General features: G+C 48.8%; 7 protein-coding genes across 7 annotated transcripts; 3 read left to right on the top strand and 4 right to left on the bottom strand.

Annotated features, from left to right (window-relative positions):
* Nucleotides 1–463: 463 nt before the first annotated feature.
* N7517_002688 (glycoside hydrolase family 64 protein) lies at nt 464–1,744 on the top strand (the record flags this gene model as incomplete). Its single annotated transcript, XM_056720418.1, has 1 exon — nt 464–1,744. The coding sequence occupies one exon, from the start codon at nt 464–466 to the stop codon at nt 1,742–1,744; it is 1,281 nt and encodes a 426-aa protein (XP_056584553.1).
* A 198-nt stretch (nt 1,745–1,942) lies between these two features.
* Nucleotides 1,943–2,745, bottom strand: N7517_002687 (uncharacterized protein; the record flags this gene model as incomplete). The annotated part of the gene is made up of 2 exons (XM_056720417.1): nt 1,943–2,275; nt 2,344–2,745. 2 exons carry the CDS (start codon nt 2,743–2,745, stop codon nt 1,943–1,945), a joined length of 735 nt encoding a protein of 244 aa, XP_056584552.1.
* A 377-nt stretch (nt 2,746–3,122) lies between these two features.
* N7517_002686 (ABC transporter ATP-binding protein) lies at nt 3,123–7,703 on the bottom strand (the record flags this gene model as incomplete). Its single annotated transcript, XM_056720416.1, has 6 exons — nt 3,123–4,009; nt 4,060–4,182; nt 4,238–6,227; nt 6,281–6,944; nt 7,000–7,532; nt 7,659–7,703. 6 exons carry the CDS (start codon nt 7,701–7,703, stop codon nt 3,123–3,125), a joined length of 4,242 nt encoding a protein of 1,413 aa, XP_056584551.1.
* A 552-nt stretch (nt 7,704–8,255) lies between these two features.
* On the bottom strand, nt 8,256–8,891 carry N7517_002685 (polysaccharide biosynthesis domain-containing protein; the record flags this gene model as incomplete). The annotated part of the gene is made up of 4 exons (XM_056720415.1): nt 8,256–8,313; nt 8,370–8,688; nt 8,766–8,790; nt 8,847–8,891. 4 exons carry the CDS (start codon nt 8,889–8,891, stop codon nt 8,256–8,258), a joined length of 447 nt encoding a protein of 148 aa, XP_056584550.1.
* A 394-nt stretch (nt 8,892–9,285) lies between these two features.
* On the bottom strand, nt 9,286–11,023 carry N7517_002684 (synembryn; the record flags this gene model as incomplete). The annotated part of the gene is made up of 7 exons (XM_056720414.1): nt 9,286–9,385; nt 9,438–10,276; nt 10,332–10,451; nt 10,501–10,659; nt 10,721–10,797; nt 10,853–10,927; nt 10,996–11,023. 7 exons carry the CDS (start codon nt 11,021–11,023, stop codon nt 9,286–9,288), a joined length of 1,398 nt encoding a protein of 465 aa, XP_056584549.1.
* A 700-nt stretch (nt 11,024–11,723) lies between these two features.
* On the top strand, nt 11,724–16,904 carry N7517_002683 (uncharacterized protein; the record flags this gene model as incomplete). The annotated part of the gene is made up of 1 exon (XM_056720413.1): nt 11,724–16,904. The coding sequence occupies one exon, from the start codon at nt 11,724–11,726 to the stop codon at nt 16,902–16,904; it is 5,181 nt and encodes a 1,726-aa protein (XP_056584548.1).
* Nucleotides 16,905–17,579: 675 nt separating this feature from the next.
* Nucleotides 17,580–18,820, top strand: N7517_002682 (Aldo/keto reductase subgroup; the record flags this gene model as incomplete). The annotated part of the gene is made up of 2 exons (XM_056720412.1): nt 17,580–17,826; nt 18,783–18,820. The coding sequence occupies 2 exons, from the start codon at nt 17,580–17,582 to the stop codon at nt 18,818–18,820; spliced, it is 285 nt and encodes a 94-aa protein (XP_056584547.1).
* Between the last annotated feature and the right edge of the window lie 526 nt (nt 18,821–19,346).

The following is a 19,346-nucleotide window of genomic DNA, read 5'->3' as shown; positions in this document are numbered from 1 at the left end:
CAAGATCGACACAGGTTGGAATTGGATCACCTGGAGACACGGCATGATCGTGCCGTTCCGCGGAGGCTTAGATCGACATTGGTATATACTGTTGTCGATATTGACGCGCAGCTTGTTCTAAACTGTGATCGACATCTCCGTTTAAATCAGGTAGCCGGCCCAATGGGGTCAAAGCTATCATCGCCGAGAAACCTGAGGTCATCGCCACGTTGCATCACAGGGTCTTGTCACCCTGCCCTACCTAATGCCATGAGGTTGGTACCAATTCAACAAAGGACCTTCAGCGATAGTATATATTATGGTCCCTATCGCAGACTAAAATGTCGATAACAGCTTCAAAACCCCTTGGCAGCCTTGTGGATCTTGATACGGCTTTCTTATTGGACTTTTGCGCCAATCATTTCAAGACCTCAGCCCACTTGAATTCTTCTTCGGACCCCTGAAGGCACTAATATCGCGCAAAATGGCAACATTGAACTTTGATCTGAAAAACAACACCGGGTCTAACACGGTCTACGCATACATCACAGGCCAGGCGCTTGATAATCACAATGCGCTTTTCCTCTTGCGATCCGATGGCAAGACGGCTTACTACCCGACCTCACCATCATCCACTATGACCAACCTAAGCCAGGAATGTGCGATTCCGCTGGGTGCACCTGGCAGTACCACCACCATCACTATTCCGCATCTTGCAGGCGCGCGGCTGTGGTTCGCGCAAGAGAAGAAATTGACATTCTATCTGAATCCTGGCCCTGCCCTTGTTGAGCCTTCGGTATCCAACCCCGCAGACCCTAACTATAATTTGACCTGGGCCTTTTGCGAATTCACCTGGAATAATGACCAGCTTTATGCGAATCTCAGCTACGTCGACTTCGTGTCCATGCCTATCGCCATGACCCTAACCAACAAAGCCGGTGCAACTCAGACCGTCAAGGGTCTGCCAGCCAATGGTCTCGACCAAGTCTGCGATGCTCTCAGGGCGCAGAACAATAAGGATAAGGCCGGCTGGGACAAGCTCATAATCCAGCGAAACGGGGTCAACTTGCGAGCCGTTTCTCCAAACACGGGAAGAACCCTCAATAATTCTTTGTTCAACAATTACTACGAGGGCTATGTGAATGATGTCTGGTCTTACTATGCAAACAGCACCAACAATACTTTGACCGTCAATACGCAGGCTAGCGCCGGTGATGTCACAGCCAAAGTCGCCTCCAATCTCTTGTCCTTCTCAGTTCCAGGTATTTCTTACACCAAGCCGTCTACTGGAGACATCTTCAGCAACAGCTCTGGGTCCTTTGCCGTTTCTGGGAATGGCACCAAAGACGCCATTACAGCTCGTCTCGCGGCTGCGTTCAATCGCTCAACCCTGTTGATAAATAGCAACCAGCCGAATGGGGAGTCGGTCTCAAACTACTACAAGAACCCTGTGACAAACCACTACTCGCGCATCTGTCATGCTGTGAGCCTTGATGCCCGGGGCTATGCATTCCCCTATGATGACGTTGCGCCTAACAATGGCCCCGATCAGTCTGGCAGTGTTTATGATGGCAACCCAAAGCTCTTGACAGTCACTATTGGCAGCGGCTCTAGTAAGTCTCTCAAGAAGTCCGCCATAGAAGAGGTTGTTACCCCAGTCCAGCAACCCGTTCCACAGAGCAAGGAGAGCGAAAAGAAGCCGAGCCGCTTCCATGAGCTGAGGAGGTTTGTGGATAAGCTGTCGCGCAGGAAGAGCGACACCTGAGATACATAGGTTTGCCTCACTGCTCTTTGGTCATGTTGTCGTATATTGTACATGCTACTGTATATACGTCCTTTTCGGTTATTCTCTCCTTTGAAATTGTTGGAAATAGCTCAATATGATTTTATATTTCTCCCTCTATGAGTAAGGTACTTGCAAATTGAATGACGGCCTGCATCATTGCGAAGAGCCAGTCCCCTCTCATTCCCTAGCATACTTCTTGATGTACGCTACCACTTGATCCGGCATAGCCAACCAGGGCGTGTGGCCTGTTTTAATTTTCTCGGTTTCAATCTGTGCCCCTCTTCGTCGTGCTCGCTCCACCAGCACATGCTGAACCGGCAACGGAGTCGCGCGATCTTCCTCGGTCAAAAGATATACAGATGGAATGTTCATGTACGCAGTACCAGTAGCGGGGGAATTCTGAGTCGCCCAAGAATGTGGCTTGAGAAGCTTAGCCCACTCCGCACCATCGACAACATCATGGAAAAACAGCACGAGTGGATCACTGGCAGTTACAGTCCCCTTCTCTTCCTGGAATAAATGTCAGCGGTCACATGGACATTTTGCAAGTTACAAATAGAAATGGGCGGACAACTTACATCGCGCACATACCACGGCGGGGGCATCCCACCAAATGCGCCGATCAAACTCTCACCAATGCCAGGAAGGAAAGCGGCGATGAAAATGAGTTTCACGACACCGCCATTTTGGTCGGCTGCTTCACGCTCTGACTTGCTCAGTCCATCTAACGCGCTACTCACCGGCAACCCGGCCCAGCTGTGCGCGATGATGACGATGTCATGGCCAGCATCTGCCTCCTGTTGAGTGATAGATCTCACGGCCTCGATATCTGGTTGAAGGTCGACAACTCCGCTGGCTTGCTGGATGGAGGGAAATGCGACAGTGTGGCAGCTATAGTCGGCGAGTTCCTTGATGATTGGGTCGAAGATGGTGGGCGGGTACCACGCGCCCGCCGCGAAAATCAGAGTTGGCTTTGACATTGTCACCCCGGTTGATGTGAAAGCTATATGGATTGGTTGTGGGCGCTTGCTTTATACAATATAAGCTTGTAAGGCCGAGAGGTTGCAGGGGGTGTAATATCGATGCGGGACTTGGGTTTAGTCAATTTAATTTTACCGCTTTTCTCTTCCTCTGGATTAAGACATCTCTGGATATTATCCACATCGGTGTTCTCTATTACACTGCTGATTACCCAGAGTAGTGACATATTTACGTGGTGTTGCGGATCTACTCAGTTATATTGTCATGACACAAATTGCAATGATATTGACCAATAGGTACAAGAAGCAGAGAAAAGAATTCGAAAATGTACATCTCGCGACTGATGATCACCGAAAAAAAAAACCTGGAAAACAATCTAAGCACCCACTTCCTCAGGGTCACTAAGCAAGGCATGCAGCTTGCCACCGTTCATTTTGGCCAGGTCCTGATACGGCCCATCCTCTACGACAGCTCCCTGGTCAAGAACAACGACATGATTCGCGATCTCGATCATTTCCTTTGCATGCGTGATAATGATAACGGTAAGCCCATGACGCACAGCAACCAGCTGCTGCACTGTCTGCCGCACTATCTCCGCACCCGCGGGATCCAAGCTGGACGTAGCTTCATCGAGAATCAGTATTTGAGGTTGACGCAAAAGAGCCCGTGCAATGACCACACGCTGTTTCTGGCCACCGGAAAGGCCAACTCCGCCATCTCCGATCACAGTATTGTATCCACGAGGGAGAGAGGAGATGAAATCATCAATCCCTGCTCCTTGAGCGGCAGTGCGGACACAATGAGATGAGGCTAAAGGCGAGTTCTGATCTAGCCCGTAACTGATATTTTCATGAATGGTGCCGGGGAAAATAGTTGGTTGTTGCGATACGATGGAGATCTGTGAGCGGAGGGTAGGAACATGCAGCCGAAGTATGTCTGCCCCGCCTAGTGTCACTGTGGGTTGTCCAGTTTGGGTGGCTGGAGCTTCGTAGAGCGATAATAACAGCGACGCGATTGTGGATTTTCCCGACCCGGATCGTCCTACGAGTGCCGTGCAAGAGTTGCGTGGGATGAATATCGAGACATTATTCAAAACCATTGTGTTTGGCCGAGAAGGGTATCGGAAATTCACGTTGGTGAGCTTGATTGGGGTGAGACTTGAAACTGTCAAACTACCCAGGTGCTCGTGGGATCCATCTTGTGGGAGCTTTGCAAGGCGAATAAGCTGCGTCGCTATCTCGCGAGAGGTGTTGATTTGGGGAACTATCAAATGGGTTAGTAGAATATTTCGAATTGGTCCAGGGCTCACTAACTCCATGAGAGAATCTGGGCAGCATATCCGATGCTGAAAAGTAGCATCGAGAATACCATCATCACGTCGTTCACGTTGAACTCGCGAGACGCTGCGAGCACCGCTCCATAATAGAAGATCAAAGCTGTTCAAGATAAGTCAGAACGACGACAAACCAGTTAAAGAACCAGCGAGCTTACCTGTAGAAAATATGACTGTTGATTCTACCATACCGAAAAGCATGCCTGTATAGATGGCACGTTTCAACCCCAGCAACAAGCATTGCGCGATGGCATTGGCTTGTTTGCGATGGAAGTGACCTTCCAATGTCAATGTTCTGACAGTACGAATCTCCGAAAAGGTCTCAGTAAAGACATCGGCAGCGATACCGTTCGCATCGTTGCATCTTCTCTCCCATAATCCATTTATTCCCTCGAAGCCTCGAGTGATGATATAAATGACAGGCCCACAGGAAAGAGCAACGAGTGTCAACTTCCAGCAAACAATCAAGCTCCAGATAATTGCCATGACGGTGATTGCAGCAGCAACAACCACAAAACCGGCGAAACGGCCTAGCAGGTTTCGCATATCTTCTCCATTCTGATCGAGAGACGATGTGAGCCTGAGAGATCCGTTGCCATCTCTCTCAAACCAGGCCCGTGGTTGATCGAGAATGCGTTGGAAGGCATTTTTCCTAAAGGAATCCATCCAAGCCTCGCCACAAATTTCTAGGAAATAATGCATGAAAAAGGACGCGAGGCCATCTCCGAAAGACACCCCTAGTACGGCAAGTGACCATGTCATTGTCAGGTGTTCACTGTTGTTTCCAGCATAGAAGGTTCCAAACAGGTGCGATAGACAATATGAAAAGATCGGAGTAGCGCTTGCATGGGCCAGTGCTGCTGCGAATCCTAGGAAGAGGATGATTCGCTGTCTGAGCGTCAAAGTCGACAGAATGGTGCCCATAATTTGAGAGAGGGGAGTCATTCGTTCTTTCGGTGTGGGCGGTTCTTTTGATTTCTTACGGCGGCCATGTGATCTCCGGCTGTGCTTCGTCTCTGTGGGATCTTTCGGGGTGTGTTCGCTGAGCCATGGATCCGACTTCAAGCCATAATCATCAATATGAACCATTTCGACTTCTTCCGCGGGAAGTTGGATAGTTGTGTCTTTCAAATCCCGTTGGGCACCAGGTCCTTGTGCCATGAAAGAAATACGTTGGTTTCGATCTTGCAAGGGAGATCCAGGGGCCTCCCCATTTCCGACCACATATTCCGAATTCCTTCTCGTCATTAAGTTCAGTGAGCCGGAGCCAAAGTTTGCCGGGATGTGGCCTTGTGCCGAGGATTGCCTCGTCCGACGATGTCCGAGGAAAGCTGATTGAGGTCTTAATGTGTCCAAGCTCTCCGATGATGAGCTCTCCCACGGAATGTCCATATTGTCCAGACCCCTCTTATTTTGGGTCTTGGTTTCCACAGAACTGTCGATTTTCGTATGGAAATACTTTTCGCTTCCCGGACTGGCCTCGATAGCATATCGGTAGCCAGATTTCACAATTGAGCCTTGTTCGAGGATGTACAGGAAATCCTGTTCCATGATTTGTGATATATCATGAGTTATGATGATTGTAGTCTTTCCTTTCCGCCACTCACGGATTGCTTTCATTACTGCAACTCGGTTGGTGTGATCAAGAGCGCTGGTGGGTTCATCCAGGATCAGAATTGGGGTGTCACGTAATTTCGCTCTAGCAATTGCAACTCGCTGCCTTTGACCACCGCTCAAAAAGCTTCCACCGGGGCCAACACAGGTGTCGAGTCCTTTGGGGAGACCATAGATTGTAGACTCAAGCATGGCCAACTCGATGGGATCTTTGACATCTTGCTTGGTGACAGTTGCATGGTCCTGGCGACCGAAGGCGATGTTCATGAGCACAGACTCATTGAAGAGAACACTCTTTTGCTCCAGAAGAGTGATATTGTTGCGGATCCAGTTGATGTCGAGTTTTTGCATTGGATTGCGGTCAATCAGGATCTCGCCCGAGGTTGGCAAGTAGAACCGCATCAGCAGTTGGCTGAGGGTACTTTTGCCAGAACCGCTTTTCCCTATAACAAACGTCGTTTCTCCAGCGGGGAAGAAAAAGCTCGACGGGTTGAGAACACATTGATCAGGCTGACTAGGATAAGAGAATGATACCTCCATGAATGTTAGTTTGTGTGGATAAAACCTAAAGATGAATTTAAATTCACGTTTTTGACCTCGATATCACCTTCACAGTGTTCCGGATACCGAGTTCCGTTTACCTCGCTCACAATCTTGTCTTCTCTCCGGCTCTGTATTATTGCTTTCAAGGCGGCACCAGCGATCTTTCCTTTTTCCATAACAATCATCTGCGGCAAGACCTGCTCGATAGACTGAGCTGCGGTTAGACAGGCCCAGAAAGTTCTGAGAACTTCTCCCGATGTGAGTTTACCAGAACGTGCAAGCGAACTGCCATACCAAAATCCCTGGACAAACATCCCGAACATCATCCATCGGATGATAGCAATTTGCAGAGAATTCAACCAAGCTTGTCGAAGATAGTGCGTGGCAGATCTCTCAATGCGCTCAGCAAAGTTCCGATGCTCGAAGGCCTGTCCATTGAGGCATTTGACCGTATCGATATTTGTGATAGCATTGTTGGCAACCTTGGAAGCCTCAGTGAGCTCAGCCTGCTGTGCTGTAATGCTAAATCTCATCTTGGAAGAAAGATATCCGATAACTGCCGAGAATATGGGAATTCCCGCAAGAGTTACCAGAGAGAGGCTCCATGATGTATAGAAGCCCAGCCCCAGTGAAGCCAATGAACGGCACGAGTATTGCAGTACAAGTCCGAGTGGCTGCGATGTCGCCATCTGCATTTCATGGATATGTCTGAAAATCATGTCATGTTAGATATATACTTCGACGAGTATAGTGGCAAACTCACGCTTGAATTCCTGACAACAAAGCCCCGGAGCCTTCGCTTTTGGTCTCAAACCACTCAACGTCGCGTTTCAATAACTCTAGGAACACTTGGCTGCGAATAACGGAGGCCTGCATTTCCCCAAATGCCACAAACAGAGCATAGTATGCACCGTTCAAAAACCAGCCAGCTACTCCCAGTCCAATCATTCCCAAACAACTTGTGATCACTTGGCCATGAAGCCCTTTGGCATCAGTCTTATCAGCACCGAAAGAGTTGAACGAGTCGAACACATTGCCAAGGAAGATTGCAAGTGCCGGCGTAACAAGACTAGCAACCAGGGCGAAGATAGACCCGAATATGAGAGTCGGCAGGTGTCTTCGAGTCGTGAATCCGAACAGCGATTTCCAGCCCGGATTGTCCCCGGAGATATTTTCTTTGTTGGTACTGTCGGTACTGTCCTGATCAGAAGTCTTGCGTCTGAGCAACATTTTGGCGAAAAGCTTGAACGTCACATCGAAGGACTGATATGACTTGCGGAGATTTTTATTGCCACCCTATAGTAGCATAGCAGTGAAGCAAGAGGGAAGATGATAAAGATCGACATGAAATAGTCATCATGGGCTATTTTAGGGTCATTTCACAAATTTAATCAACAAAAAAAGAACAATACTAAGAAATACCCCAATGGGGTAACATTGAGAGGGGTGCAGAACAAAGACACCCATGCTCCAACATTGTTGAAAGGCACTTGGGATGAATGTAACATTCATGAGCCTCAGCCTTGAGACAGCAATCACAGTCTTGAGTCCCGATGGATGATTTCTAACAGCCAAAGAAACCTAAGGCTAGATGGTGGACTTACTGAATGTTTGATGCGCGATGGCCGCAATCACCCATAATGAGGGCCCCGCCGACATAGACAATAGCGATCGATGAGGTAGAAAAGAACCATTGGAAATGACATTTTATTCAGGGTATATTTCAGACCCAATGTTGAAAGACGGTCCAAGTCCTGGCGGACAGCCAATCTACAATTGAGTCGCGATTAACGGTTCAATGCTAAATCAGAACCATATATCTATGGGGTATGATCGCGCTTCTATCGTAACAATTAACCTCAAACCATGATACTGCGAGATCTTGTAATCAGTATCACGGAGTGGTGGCCATTCCTCATCTGCGCCGCAAGGAAACAGGCAAATGCCGTCGGCCAGATCAGCCCGGATGTGGAACTGTCCTCGATTTCAAAAACAGCAGCAATGAGACACGGTTTGTAATCAAGAGCTGGCCTTCTGGGCCTTCTCGTAGATCCAATCGTTCAGACCGGCGCGGTTTCTAGAAGACTCCATCAGTTTCCATGCGTGACTCACGTAACTCCACTCAGTACTTACCGAGCGATCTCAACAGCGTAGAACTGCATGCGCACACCGAAAATGGTGGTATCCTGGTCATACTCGGCATCGGCACGGGTACGGATCATGGTGCCAAAGTTGAAGTCCTCGATCTTATCCCACTGCAGCATCCAGTTGCGCCACTTCTCCTTGCCGGCCTTGCTCTTCATCTCATCCTCAACGAGGGTACCGGCGGGATCAAAATCGGGGAATGCCTCCATGAATGACTCGTAGATATCATCGTCCTGCTTGGTCAAGCGAAGCTGGGAGCCCTTGACCTTCTCCAAGATAGACCAGTATGTCATAAGATGTTCAACCGCTGCAATGGTGAAAGCGTATTAATATTATGATCTTGTCCGAAGGTGTAAATATGATGTAAATCGATGCGTGACTGACCTTTGACGGCGAACTGCTTCTCCATCTGTTGCGATTGTCAGCGATCAATGTTCTTTAGGCCATATGGACGCGGGGTCGTACATCCTCCAGATTCTCCGCCTCCTCGGGGTTGAATGGCTTCGACATTTTGACGGTTGGGTGTAAAGTTAATACTTTGAAATATGAACACAAGACTGCAGTGATATGAGTGTGGAGGAAATCAAGTGGGAGGTGTTCGGTGCCCCGCGCATAATTTTTTTGACGGGCGGAGAGCAGCCTCCGCCTTGCATAACGTCATTCCGCCCACAACCCGTGGACGGGTATAAATCGTATTAGCGCGATATCCAACTATATTTCATTTGCTGTTCGATTCAAAGTTCCTTTTTTAGTGTATTGAGAAAAGAATTTCCCATAGATTCTGAATTGACGCCAGCATCATCGCTACAGAGCTACTATATAGGGAGACTGTGCATGCAGCTGTAATGACCAAACCCAAAAAGCTGACATTGCCAGACTGAACAAACACGTTAAAGGGTGATGCTCAGTCACTATCAGTATCATCCGGCAGTTCTTCGAATCTTCCCTCATGGAGAGCCTGGGTCACGGGGTTCTCGACATTGATGAGACCATTTGCTTTTGCCCTGTGGTAACTGTTAGCAAGTGGACTTTATAGCTCTTGTACAATGCACATACCTCTCAAATAACACGAAGAGTCTCTCTGCTTCGCGCTCCTTCTCCTCCATGGTCATGGGCGGACCGGAATCCTGTGGCTCAGCGGCCCACCGTTGTCCAGTGATAGGATTACGTGCGGATTCGGGGTCATCTTTGGCCGATGCTTCACTTGCACTCTGTGGCATCTCAATACCTCGCGCTGCCAGGAACCCAGCAGCGAAGCCGTAGCCAATATTCTTAGTGAGTTTCTCCGCATCCTTATCCGACAGAACAAACATTAGCTCAGAAATTGTAACTTTCAGATTGGCAAAGTGGGTTGTCGAGAGCTTCAGAAGTCTTGAGGAAAGTGTTTCAGACTGTCCAATTGGCAAGCTTCGGTCAGTGTCCTCGGGCAGAAGAAGTGACTGCATATACTTGCGGGGTCCATCGGGTGCCACTTCGTGGATAGCGACGAGCGAATATAGCAATGGGACTGCGTTTGCCTCCAGCTCGTTGGGGCTGTATATGGATACGGCCTGATCCAAGATGCTGATCAACTTAGCCACGTTGCAATTGGGGTCAAATGTCGGGAACAGGGGGCTGCTCTCGAAAATTTTGCCTTTCTTTTCTTCCAAATCAAGGATAGACAATGTATTCAGCAAGCCGCCAACTAAACCATCCAGGGGCTTTGCTGGGATATCAATGCGGCATATAATCTTCAAAATATGAGGGATGGAGGGGGAGAACTCGGTAGCGAGATCTGGAAATATCTTGGAAATGTTGTATATCAACTTGAGTGTGTCTGACAATGCCAGTTCGTCCATTTGTGACAATGGCTTTCTTCCTGACTTGGGGAACTGTTTCGCATGGCGGCTCAATTGCTATACTGGTCAGCACGGCACATCTAATAAATTTCGAGTCTAACAACCCACTCACGTAGTTGACGTTATCTCCCAATTCGTGGCTCTTGATCAAGTCTTTAAAGTCCAGAGTGGTGTTATAAGTCGCGTAGAACAATATCCGACTTGTGACCATCTCATCTTCCGAGTCTTCGGTCTGTCAAATATCAGCTTTAGCACCGACGTTGTATCTGCTGTGGGCCGACCTTGAGCTTTTCTGCTAGCTTTCCACCGTATCCTGTGTCTACAAAAGCCTGGCGCATTTCGGGTTCAAGTAATAGCGCATTCGCAACACATCGCAACGCTGCTCGACGTACGTCAGGGGTCTCTCCCTCAACGCCATACCGCACCAAGGTATTAATGCCCTGGAAATGATCAGAACCAATTGTAATCCTCGAGGGGGTGCTTCATCTGTTGTGCTCATACATTTTGTGAATAGATCGGTTCCGCGTTGGTAGGGTTTGTGCCGTGTTGTCGGAGCTGGAGGAGGGTCTGGACCCGGTCTAGTAGTAGAAGGGATTAGTATTAGGCAGGTATATGGTATTGCATCCGACTCACCTGCTGTTGAGAGGTTGTGCTCTTGTAGGTCTTTCTCAAGAGACTTCAGAAGCTGTGTCACTTGTTGTAGCTTCGCTGTATGCACAAGATCGAGTCAGCCGACCTGCTTGCTAGGGTGGAGCATTTCAATCTCCACAACATACCTGTTCCTTGCATCTGAAGAAACGCCATACTGATCTGAGCTCGTACCGACTCAAGTGCTGCGAGTAGGGGGATGATGTAGGACTGGTCTCACTTTCACTGATGTCTTGTGCTGAAGTAAAATCTCCTGCACAGTATAAAAGTAAGATCAGATCAGTAGCTTGAGTAGGTAGCTATTGACAAGGTAACAAAAAGAAAAAGGAGATGGAGCCACGCGGGAAAGTCAGGCAAATCGTCATAAAGTATTTTGTGTCCCGCACCTTAAGCTGCATCTCCCAAGAACTTCACTAGAAATCTATACAATATTACATAGTACATAATTATGAGAAAAGCCTCTTCCACAATTCAGTTTAGATCTTTGGTGAAACGTGGACTTTGGTGAACTCCACCGTTTGAAGAATGTGACTTTGATAGAGTGATATCCAATAATAAATGCTGAAAGCTATTATCGATTTGCTATATACACAACAAAAACACTCTCCAATGATTATTGAAGCTATAGACAATCCCATGAAAAGTCCGCGTATTGATGCCTCGTCGCCTCAGGCGGTGACACTTTACGCGCATCGCGGCGCGTCGGAAGTTGAACTTAGTTTTCTCGGCTTGACCTGGCTTCTTGATTCTTCAATCTAAAACAGATCATGGACAGGGCCTGAACAGCATCTCATTCCGCAATGATCATTGGCTATTGCTTCTTTTTCTTTTTCACACTTTTTGTCTGATCCAAATCATGGTGGAGATGCTCTCTGCTCGTCCGCCTACACCCCCAAGGACCACTTCGCGCATCGTGATTGAGAACACCGATTCACCAATAGCCGTTCAAACGCCCAAGGAGTCATCATTTTCTGCGCTGGGATCGGTGGGAGCCGGCCCATCCAGCCGTAGTTCGAAGAAAGTGAACTTTTCGCCATGGCCCAAGTACATCAAACCGCCAACCTTTGCTAGTGCTATGAAATCGGCCCCCGACTTCAAGATCCCTCCCTCCACGGACACCAAGCCTACAAAGTCGATCCTGAAAGCAACTCAGTCACCGATTCCCGTTTGGTCACCCAATGTCGATACATTCACCACCGAATCGCTTGCCATGCTGCTCGAATCGGTCATCCAACAACTGGCAGGGGAGTCAATGAGTTCGCGACTCGACGCCTACATGCAATTCTTCGGCGCGCTACGAACATACGATGGGCTTCCGGCGGGTCAGAAGATTGCCGAAAAATTAAATCTCATCACCGAGTTTATTCAACGAGATGTGAATCGGGACCTTACGAACAGCGGCCCTCTCGACACAAACCTCGCCAATCAGGCTCTCAAATTGTCAGCTGCGTTCGTTTGGCATCCGGAAATTTCGACACAACTTTCGGACGAATTCAAAATCTTTCTGGTAGACCACTCCATCACTTGCCTCCATGAGGCTAAGGCCCCAAAATCCGTTTTGACGCACTACATGTCCATATTGTCTACTCAAAACTTCGGTCCCAAGATTATGACCGGTGCTCGTGTAGCCCGTCTTTTGACGGTGCTGCAAGAAATAACCAAGAATATCAGTGGCAACGCAATTGTTTCCCATCGATTGAACATCTACCAACGGCTGCTGGGCCAAGCCAAGTCTGCTTTCATTTCCCAGGCAAACCTGTGGATGGAACACTTAATCTTCGGGCTGCTTCACCATTTGAAGGATACGAGGTCAAAAGCGATTGCACTTGGCTTCCAGGTTGCCACAGAAGCCGGTCCGAATCCTATACTGTCGAAAAACATCCGGGATCTCTTCGACCGGCCACTAGAGCATGACCGGAAGCTTGTAACAGAAGTCCGTGAGCGCATGGCTCGGATGATGCCAACGGTGGATAGCGGTGAGCATGTTCCTCAGATTTGGAGCATCATTATCCTTCTTCTCCGGAGCAAAAGATGGAATCTAGAGCAATGGGATCATTTTAAGGAATGGGTTCTGGTACTCCAAAAATGCTTCAATTGCAGCGAGCCTGTAATCAAGGCGCAGGCTATCGTTGGTTGGAATAGATTTGTATTTGCTGTCAGCCCTAACGAATCGACAAGCCGATCTCTCCTCAAAATGCTGGGCAAACCGGTACTCTCTCAGTTCGAACGCAAGAAGACTGACAAGTCAGGAGCCCCACCCACTCAGCTTGCTTTGACCAGCTACTACAATCTGTTATACTACACTTTCCGTCCTTCGGCTTCTTATCAGCATCTGGATATCATTTGGGAGGAATATGTGGCCATTCCGTCTTCAGGCATCTTCTCATCAGTCCCAGTTCTCAGCGACTGTCTTTCACGCATATTGACGAACCTGTTGTGGAGCACACAGGCTAAAATATGGACAGAGAATCGAATCAATGACAGTACCAAAATGGAAGCAGAGGAACTTCCTGCAGCCGACAGCAGATGGGTTCGATCAAGAATTATCTCAATTCTGAAGGTTTTTGAGCATATTTTCAAAGCCTCAGTTTGGATTGATGACGCGATTGGCCAATCTCACGTGGCATTGGCCTGGAACAGTCTGTCCAGTTCTCTGGCACTTGCGTCCAGCAAAGAAATCACCCCTTCAGGGGAATCGATGCAAGCTGTTGCTAGTGTTTGGAGTCTGCTGCACCGCCTTTGGAGTGCAGGGCCGCCATCGTTGAATGCCGACACCGCAGACATTTTCTTCCAAAGATTCCGGTTCCTGTCTACAACAATGATTGTTTCTATTGGAGGCATTCCGTTTACCGAAAAGTTTCTCTTGAGAAACGCGGACGAAACCGATACTACTCCCACACATGTACACCCGAATACGACCCCAGAAAGTGCTATTCTTCATCTCCTTCGAATAATCAGCAGCACTGCAGGGGAAATATCGCCGGGCCAATCTTACACACACCTTGTCTTGGGTAACATTGAAGCAGCTTGCAATGGCAGATTCTCCCGTGGGTCTCGTCTCGAACTTCTCCAACAATGTGCAGAATTGAGCACTACGAAGACCAGTGCTATCCCCCGTACGGCTCTACTATCGGAGGTGGTTTGGAATGCCACTGCCCAGGCGGCCGCAAATGCTTTGCAGTCGTTCCCCATGGAATCCGCTCGTGGGCGCGATGGCTCCGTATCCCGTGACTACGAAAATGTCATCAAGATTCTCTCGTTCGGCCTTTCGTTTCCGTCGGCCTCTCAAGAGTGGTCTCATTTGCTTGAAACTTTTGTTCGCGTGGTTCGAACAGAAAAAGGGAACCAAGCAGTTGCCACGATGATTGTGGAACCCATGGCTGAACGCCTCATGCATCTTTCCGCTGGAGATACCTACCTACCCTCAACTTCACTGCTTGGCCATTCCTTGTCTATCCCTTTCATGCAAGGAACCGGGCTAGGGATTGATCGCAGCGGCATCCAGGCAGCTGGTCATGCTATCTTTCCTCATAAACTTCTCGAGTCAATTTCCCAAACATTACACGGTGCATACGACAATTTCAGCGCATCAAAATCCAACGGTCTTGCCGACTTCATCGAGGCATTGACTTCTTTCCTGGGGACCGGTGTACCGCAGTTCCAATGCCAAATTCTTCAATCTCTCCAGTCATCACTTAGTGTTTGGCTGAAGGACGAATCTTACAAAATCCACGTTGATCGGGGTGTTGACAGCAGAATCCTGACATCGTGTCGTGCGCTGTCGTCGGCTACTATCAATATTCTGCAAACATCAGTCTCCCATGATCTTGCTTCTTTGAAAAATTTTGAGCCTATTATTTGCGCCGGTTTGGAGTCTCTGCACATTTCAACAACCAGGAGATACGTCGAACTTTGGGGCTTGACCTTTGGTCCACAGTCTTTTGTCACTCCAGCCACCATTTTGGAAGCTGTACAAACTGCCGAGTCCAGGGTCCAGACCGCAACCTTGCCTCTGCAAAACGGTAGCCAAGATACTGAGATGCTACCTCCACCCCCTCCGCAAAACAAGATAGATCGCTCATTGCATCAGCCGTCTCAGGACACTCAGCTTTCGTCCCCTGTCATACGGACCAACGACTCCTCCCTGGTCCTCAAGCCAACTGACCAGTTCCCTGAACCCCAGTTGCCAAGTAATTTTGAGCAGCCTACGGATGCGCAAATTGTTGATGGGATTTCAGTTTCTCACAAGCGCAGAAGCCATCGTGAAATGTTTTCGATGATTGAATCCCTTCAATCATCGTCACCAGCCAGTACTCCACGGAAATTGGGCTTCGATACTCCGCCCAATCTGCACAAACTACATGGGCGGTCACTGACCGAACTTCCTTTAACGCCCACTCTCGCCCCTACTGAGAATGAGGAAGGATTCATCGGCTCGTCTCCGACACCTGGGACCAGAGACCCGACACCTGCCATGACTTCCGACGCACTGAGGTCGAGCCAGCTGCCTGCAGATTCGGGTATAGACCCTCCATCATCTCCTCCCCAGATGCAATCTCGGAGCCCAAGCCCTCGGAAGGGTCGCTCGAAAAGGGCACGGCGCAGGGCTGCAAAAGCAAGAAAGGCTCTTGTTGGTACCTCCGGAAAACAGTCAACAGTCAACAGCCCAGCTACTTCTCATCTCGCGACGGAGAGCATAGACACACCTATGGGCGATGTCCATGACTATGATAATAAAAACACCAACGCTACACCTCGAGCAAGCGAAATAACTCCCAGCCGGCGACTTCGATCTGCGCTAGGGAAAGACTCGGATACAGCAGAGCCTTCTCCGGAGCTACTAGTTGACTCTGATAAGACACCTGTCCAACAATCTGATCCCAGGAGTAACCCAAGCTCGAGCTCCAAGAAGAAACGGAAGCAAAGTCAGTCTAAGCTTGCGGACGATCAACCCCAGCAAGCCATGGCCGTGCCTCCCGATAGCCTTCCGGATACTTTCATGGACTCGAGCGAGGAGACAGACACACAAATCGCATCACAACTTGGACAGGACTTGGAACTAGCAGTGGATATGGACGATAGGGCTCAAACGGAGCGAGCAAATCTTCCCAATGAGCCATCCACCAGGAAGAGAAAGCGGGAACAGGAGGAACCTACTTCATCTGCGAGAACCGACAGGCGCCGGTCGACGCGGCTGTCCACCGTTAAAGATGTTGTCAACATCGAGTCATTGCAGTCTGATGCTTCACCTTCGCACTCTGCCATTTCTCGGTCCGCCTCTACATCCAAATCATTGTCGCCAACTGCGACTCGCCGATCCACCCGTAGTTCACAACGAAAAGAGGATAGTAACGCCCTTGCGGACTCAATCCCTCCAACACAAGACTCGGTGGCACAAGAACCAACACAAGATTCTGAGACCCCTCGGCCACCCAAAAGGTCTCGCAAATCCATTCGTCTTGAGGACAAGTCTGTTGTCGATAACACTGCCCAGAGTGTCCCTCGAGATACCCGCTCCCGCAAAACACGGTCTCAGCAACATGCATTTGAGGCGTCTCAACCTCAACTTTCAAGCATCCCATCTGAGGAACACGGCGATACTGACCATTTACCACCTCATGTCGACCTTGACATGGTCCCCGAGGGCCTCATTACAGAAGACCAAGCGGAGCAGAACATCTCTCTTGTTTCTACCGAAGAGGCAACTGCCACTCAAGTCTCTGAACCGGAGCAGTCTATTGAGCCTCCGGTGAAATCAGACATCGAGATTGACATCGATACGGATGCAGTACAACAATCCGGTGAAATGGTCGAGCAAACTACAAGTGTCACCACGGGCACCCAAACCCAAGAAACTCCCCCCGAACCCAAATCTGAGATCAGCGAACGAGCCATCGCCCAATCCCTGAAAACCCTTTTTGGTGAAATGAAAACGACGACCTTGTCCCTGAACGCCTTCCGCGAGGTCGATGATCTTCTCTTCAATCTCCGTTGCGAAGCACAAAATGCATCAACGCGACACAATACTTCAGCATAGCGAATGGCGTTTACAGCGAAACCTGTTGGATATGATTTTTTTTATATTGGACCCCGTCTCATCATTATTCCCCACCTGCATCCTATATGCCTTCATAACTTGAAGCACAGCGCCTATTTTATTGCTTGGCATGCTTGGTCCCGAATCCTTTTTCTTGTACGTTATGTTTTCCGCACTTGGGGCTTTCTGCGGGTATAATAGCATCCAAACATTGAACATTATGACTATTGATTGTCTTCAAAAAGTAAGAATCCAGAGATAGACTGTGTCTAATTCACTTACTCTATCACTTCCACACGTTCTCCCAGGACCATCTGCAGTCGCCACCACTATTATAATACCCAGATTCCATATTGGCCAGTTGGCGTTTGACGCGAAGGTGCTCAGGTACAGTTTACCTGAATATCATGATGACGCAGACCGCCACTCCTTCCTAAATAGTATATCAAACCAAGTTAAATATAGGAAGTCACGATCGAGTTGCCAACTAAAACTTCATTCAAAACCTCGGCAATTATATGTACATACTAGCTCGACTGTACTTGTCCGAACAATGGCCACCCCAGGCACTCAGTATATGATGCAAGCTGGCCTAGCAGCCGGCATGTCAGGCACACAGGGCATGTACTCCCCGCACCCCAATCCGGCGGGCCCCATGGCACCGACCCGGTCAACATGCTTCCACCCGACCCAACACCCGACTCAAAAAGCCGAATTGCCCTGCGTGGTGTGGATGGCAAGGACGTACTTGTTCACTACCTAAGTATCGGCGCATGGTCATGGGGCCCCAAAGCAACCTTTAACTACAACCCAACACGAGACCTACAGCGAATCCACGCAGCATGGACCACGCTCAAGTCTGTTGGGTTGACTTTCGTGGGTACAGCGCAGTCCTACGGCGACAGCGAGAGCCAGCGGATCTGTGGAACCCTATATCAATGTCTCAAAGAGTATTGCCGAGGAGTGGCGTGTGCCTGTTCCTGCTGTTGCGTTGAATTATTCTATCAATAAGGGTGTTCTCCCACTAGTTGGCGTGCGTGATGCTCGTCAAACGGAGCAGGATATGCAGGCACTTGGATGGCGGCTGACGGAAGATGAGATGAAACAGATTGAAGGAGTCAGTCTACAGGGTAATAGATCCTCATTTATGCAGCATGGATAGGTAATACATAGGTGACAAAAGCGCACAATGTAAACGGAGGACCTGTGGACTTGCTTTTCTGGTTAGTTTTACCTGTGTGGGTTTGGCGCCCCAATACACCGTCACGTAGCCTCCTCCCGGACCTTCTCTTTTACTGTTGCATCCTGGTTGTCTGAACTTTCCCCTTGGATCGGGATTGTTTAACCTCTAGTCTCTCGCCTGCATGGCCCTTCCGTTATGTCTACCCTAGTTGATGTGATGATCTAAAAGAGACATAGTTATAGGAGAAGGATTGAGGTTGTAATATGTAATTACAAAATCCCTAGAATTCTTCGCTGTGGGGACGAAGGTATACAAAATCGGAGGTATGTACATCTATAATTGGAATTCATAATATCCGTATATGAAGGTTCTAAGTCCCAGGCATGGTTTCTCGCCGTATTGTTGTATAGCCTCGCTAACAACAAAAGTGGCCTACCTTACAACTCTCGAGAAATGATTAGAATATTTCAGAACTACTACCTCGACCCCTGCTGGATAACAGACAAGCCGAGGGAAAGAAGCCTCCCTAGCTGGCGTTTCAAAGAACCAACAGTCCAAATCAAGACGCGACAGTTATATGTGACGACCCGTCCGGTTGTGATGCGTGAGAAATATTGCATAACATTCTGCTCGACGTTCTGACTCCTCCATAAGCTGCGATAGGGCCCTCCCCAAAAACCGAAACAACAGAACAGTCACCCGTATCTATAGCACGGCAATCGCAGCCATTTAAACTAATATGCTAATCACCCCTACTGTCAGAGAATGAGCAGTCGGACTGGTTGCAATCCGAATATCTTTCCGCACCGTCCGTCTCAGCATCGTCTGGCCAACTCTCGGTGTTGGTGTTAAGATAGATAGTGCCCTTTGAGGTAGTCTTCAATTTGTATATGCACCTTGATCATAACCCAGGTTAGCTCTAATATCAAGCGTAGCCTGGCTTGATTGAACTGCTCTGGGGAAGACAAACATGATTGCTGAGAGTGAGACTGCAGACTGGTGGTATGTCTGAATTGTTTTGACGGCCGAGACTAGTCTCTGTGGAATACTTGTATAGCAAGAGGCTGAAGCAGATGCCGGTATTAGAACGAGAACACAACTGCATAAGCACGAAATCCCCTCTACTATATATACTGTTTGTATGGTAGTGCTTCGCAACCCGGTCGCTCCGGCCGCTATCGTTGGATCCCCCTAACCTGCCAATCAGTTGGGGTTCAGGATACCTCCTGCAGGAGCTGACGTCTTAGGAAAAATATCAT

This window comes from Penicillium concentricum, assembly GCF_028827145.1.
Source record: "Penicillium concentricum strain IBT 3081 chromosome Unknown utg000001l_segment0_segment0, whole genome shotgun sequence".
Taxonomy (NCBI): domain Eukaryota; kingdom Fungi; phylum Ascomycota; class Eurotiomycetes; order Eurotiales; family Aspergillaceae; genus Penicillium; species Penicillium concentricum.
Note: the sequence above shows the minus strand (reverse complement) of the source record. Positions and strands in the feature narration are given on the sequence as shown.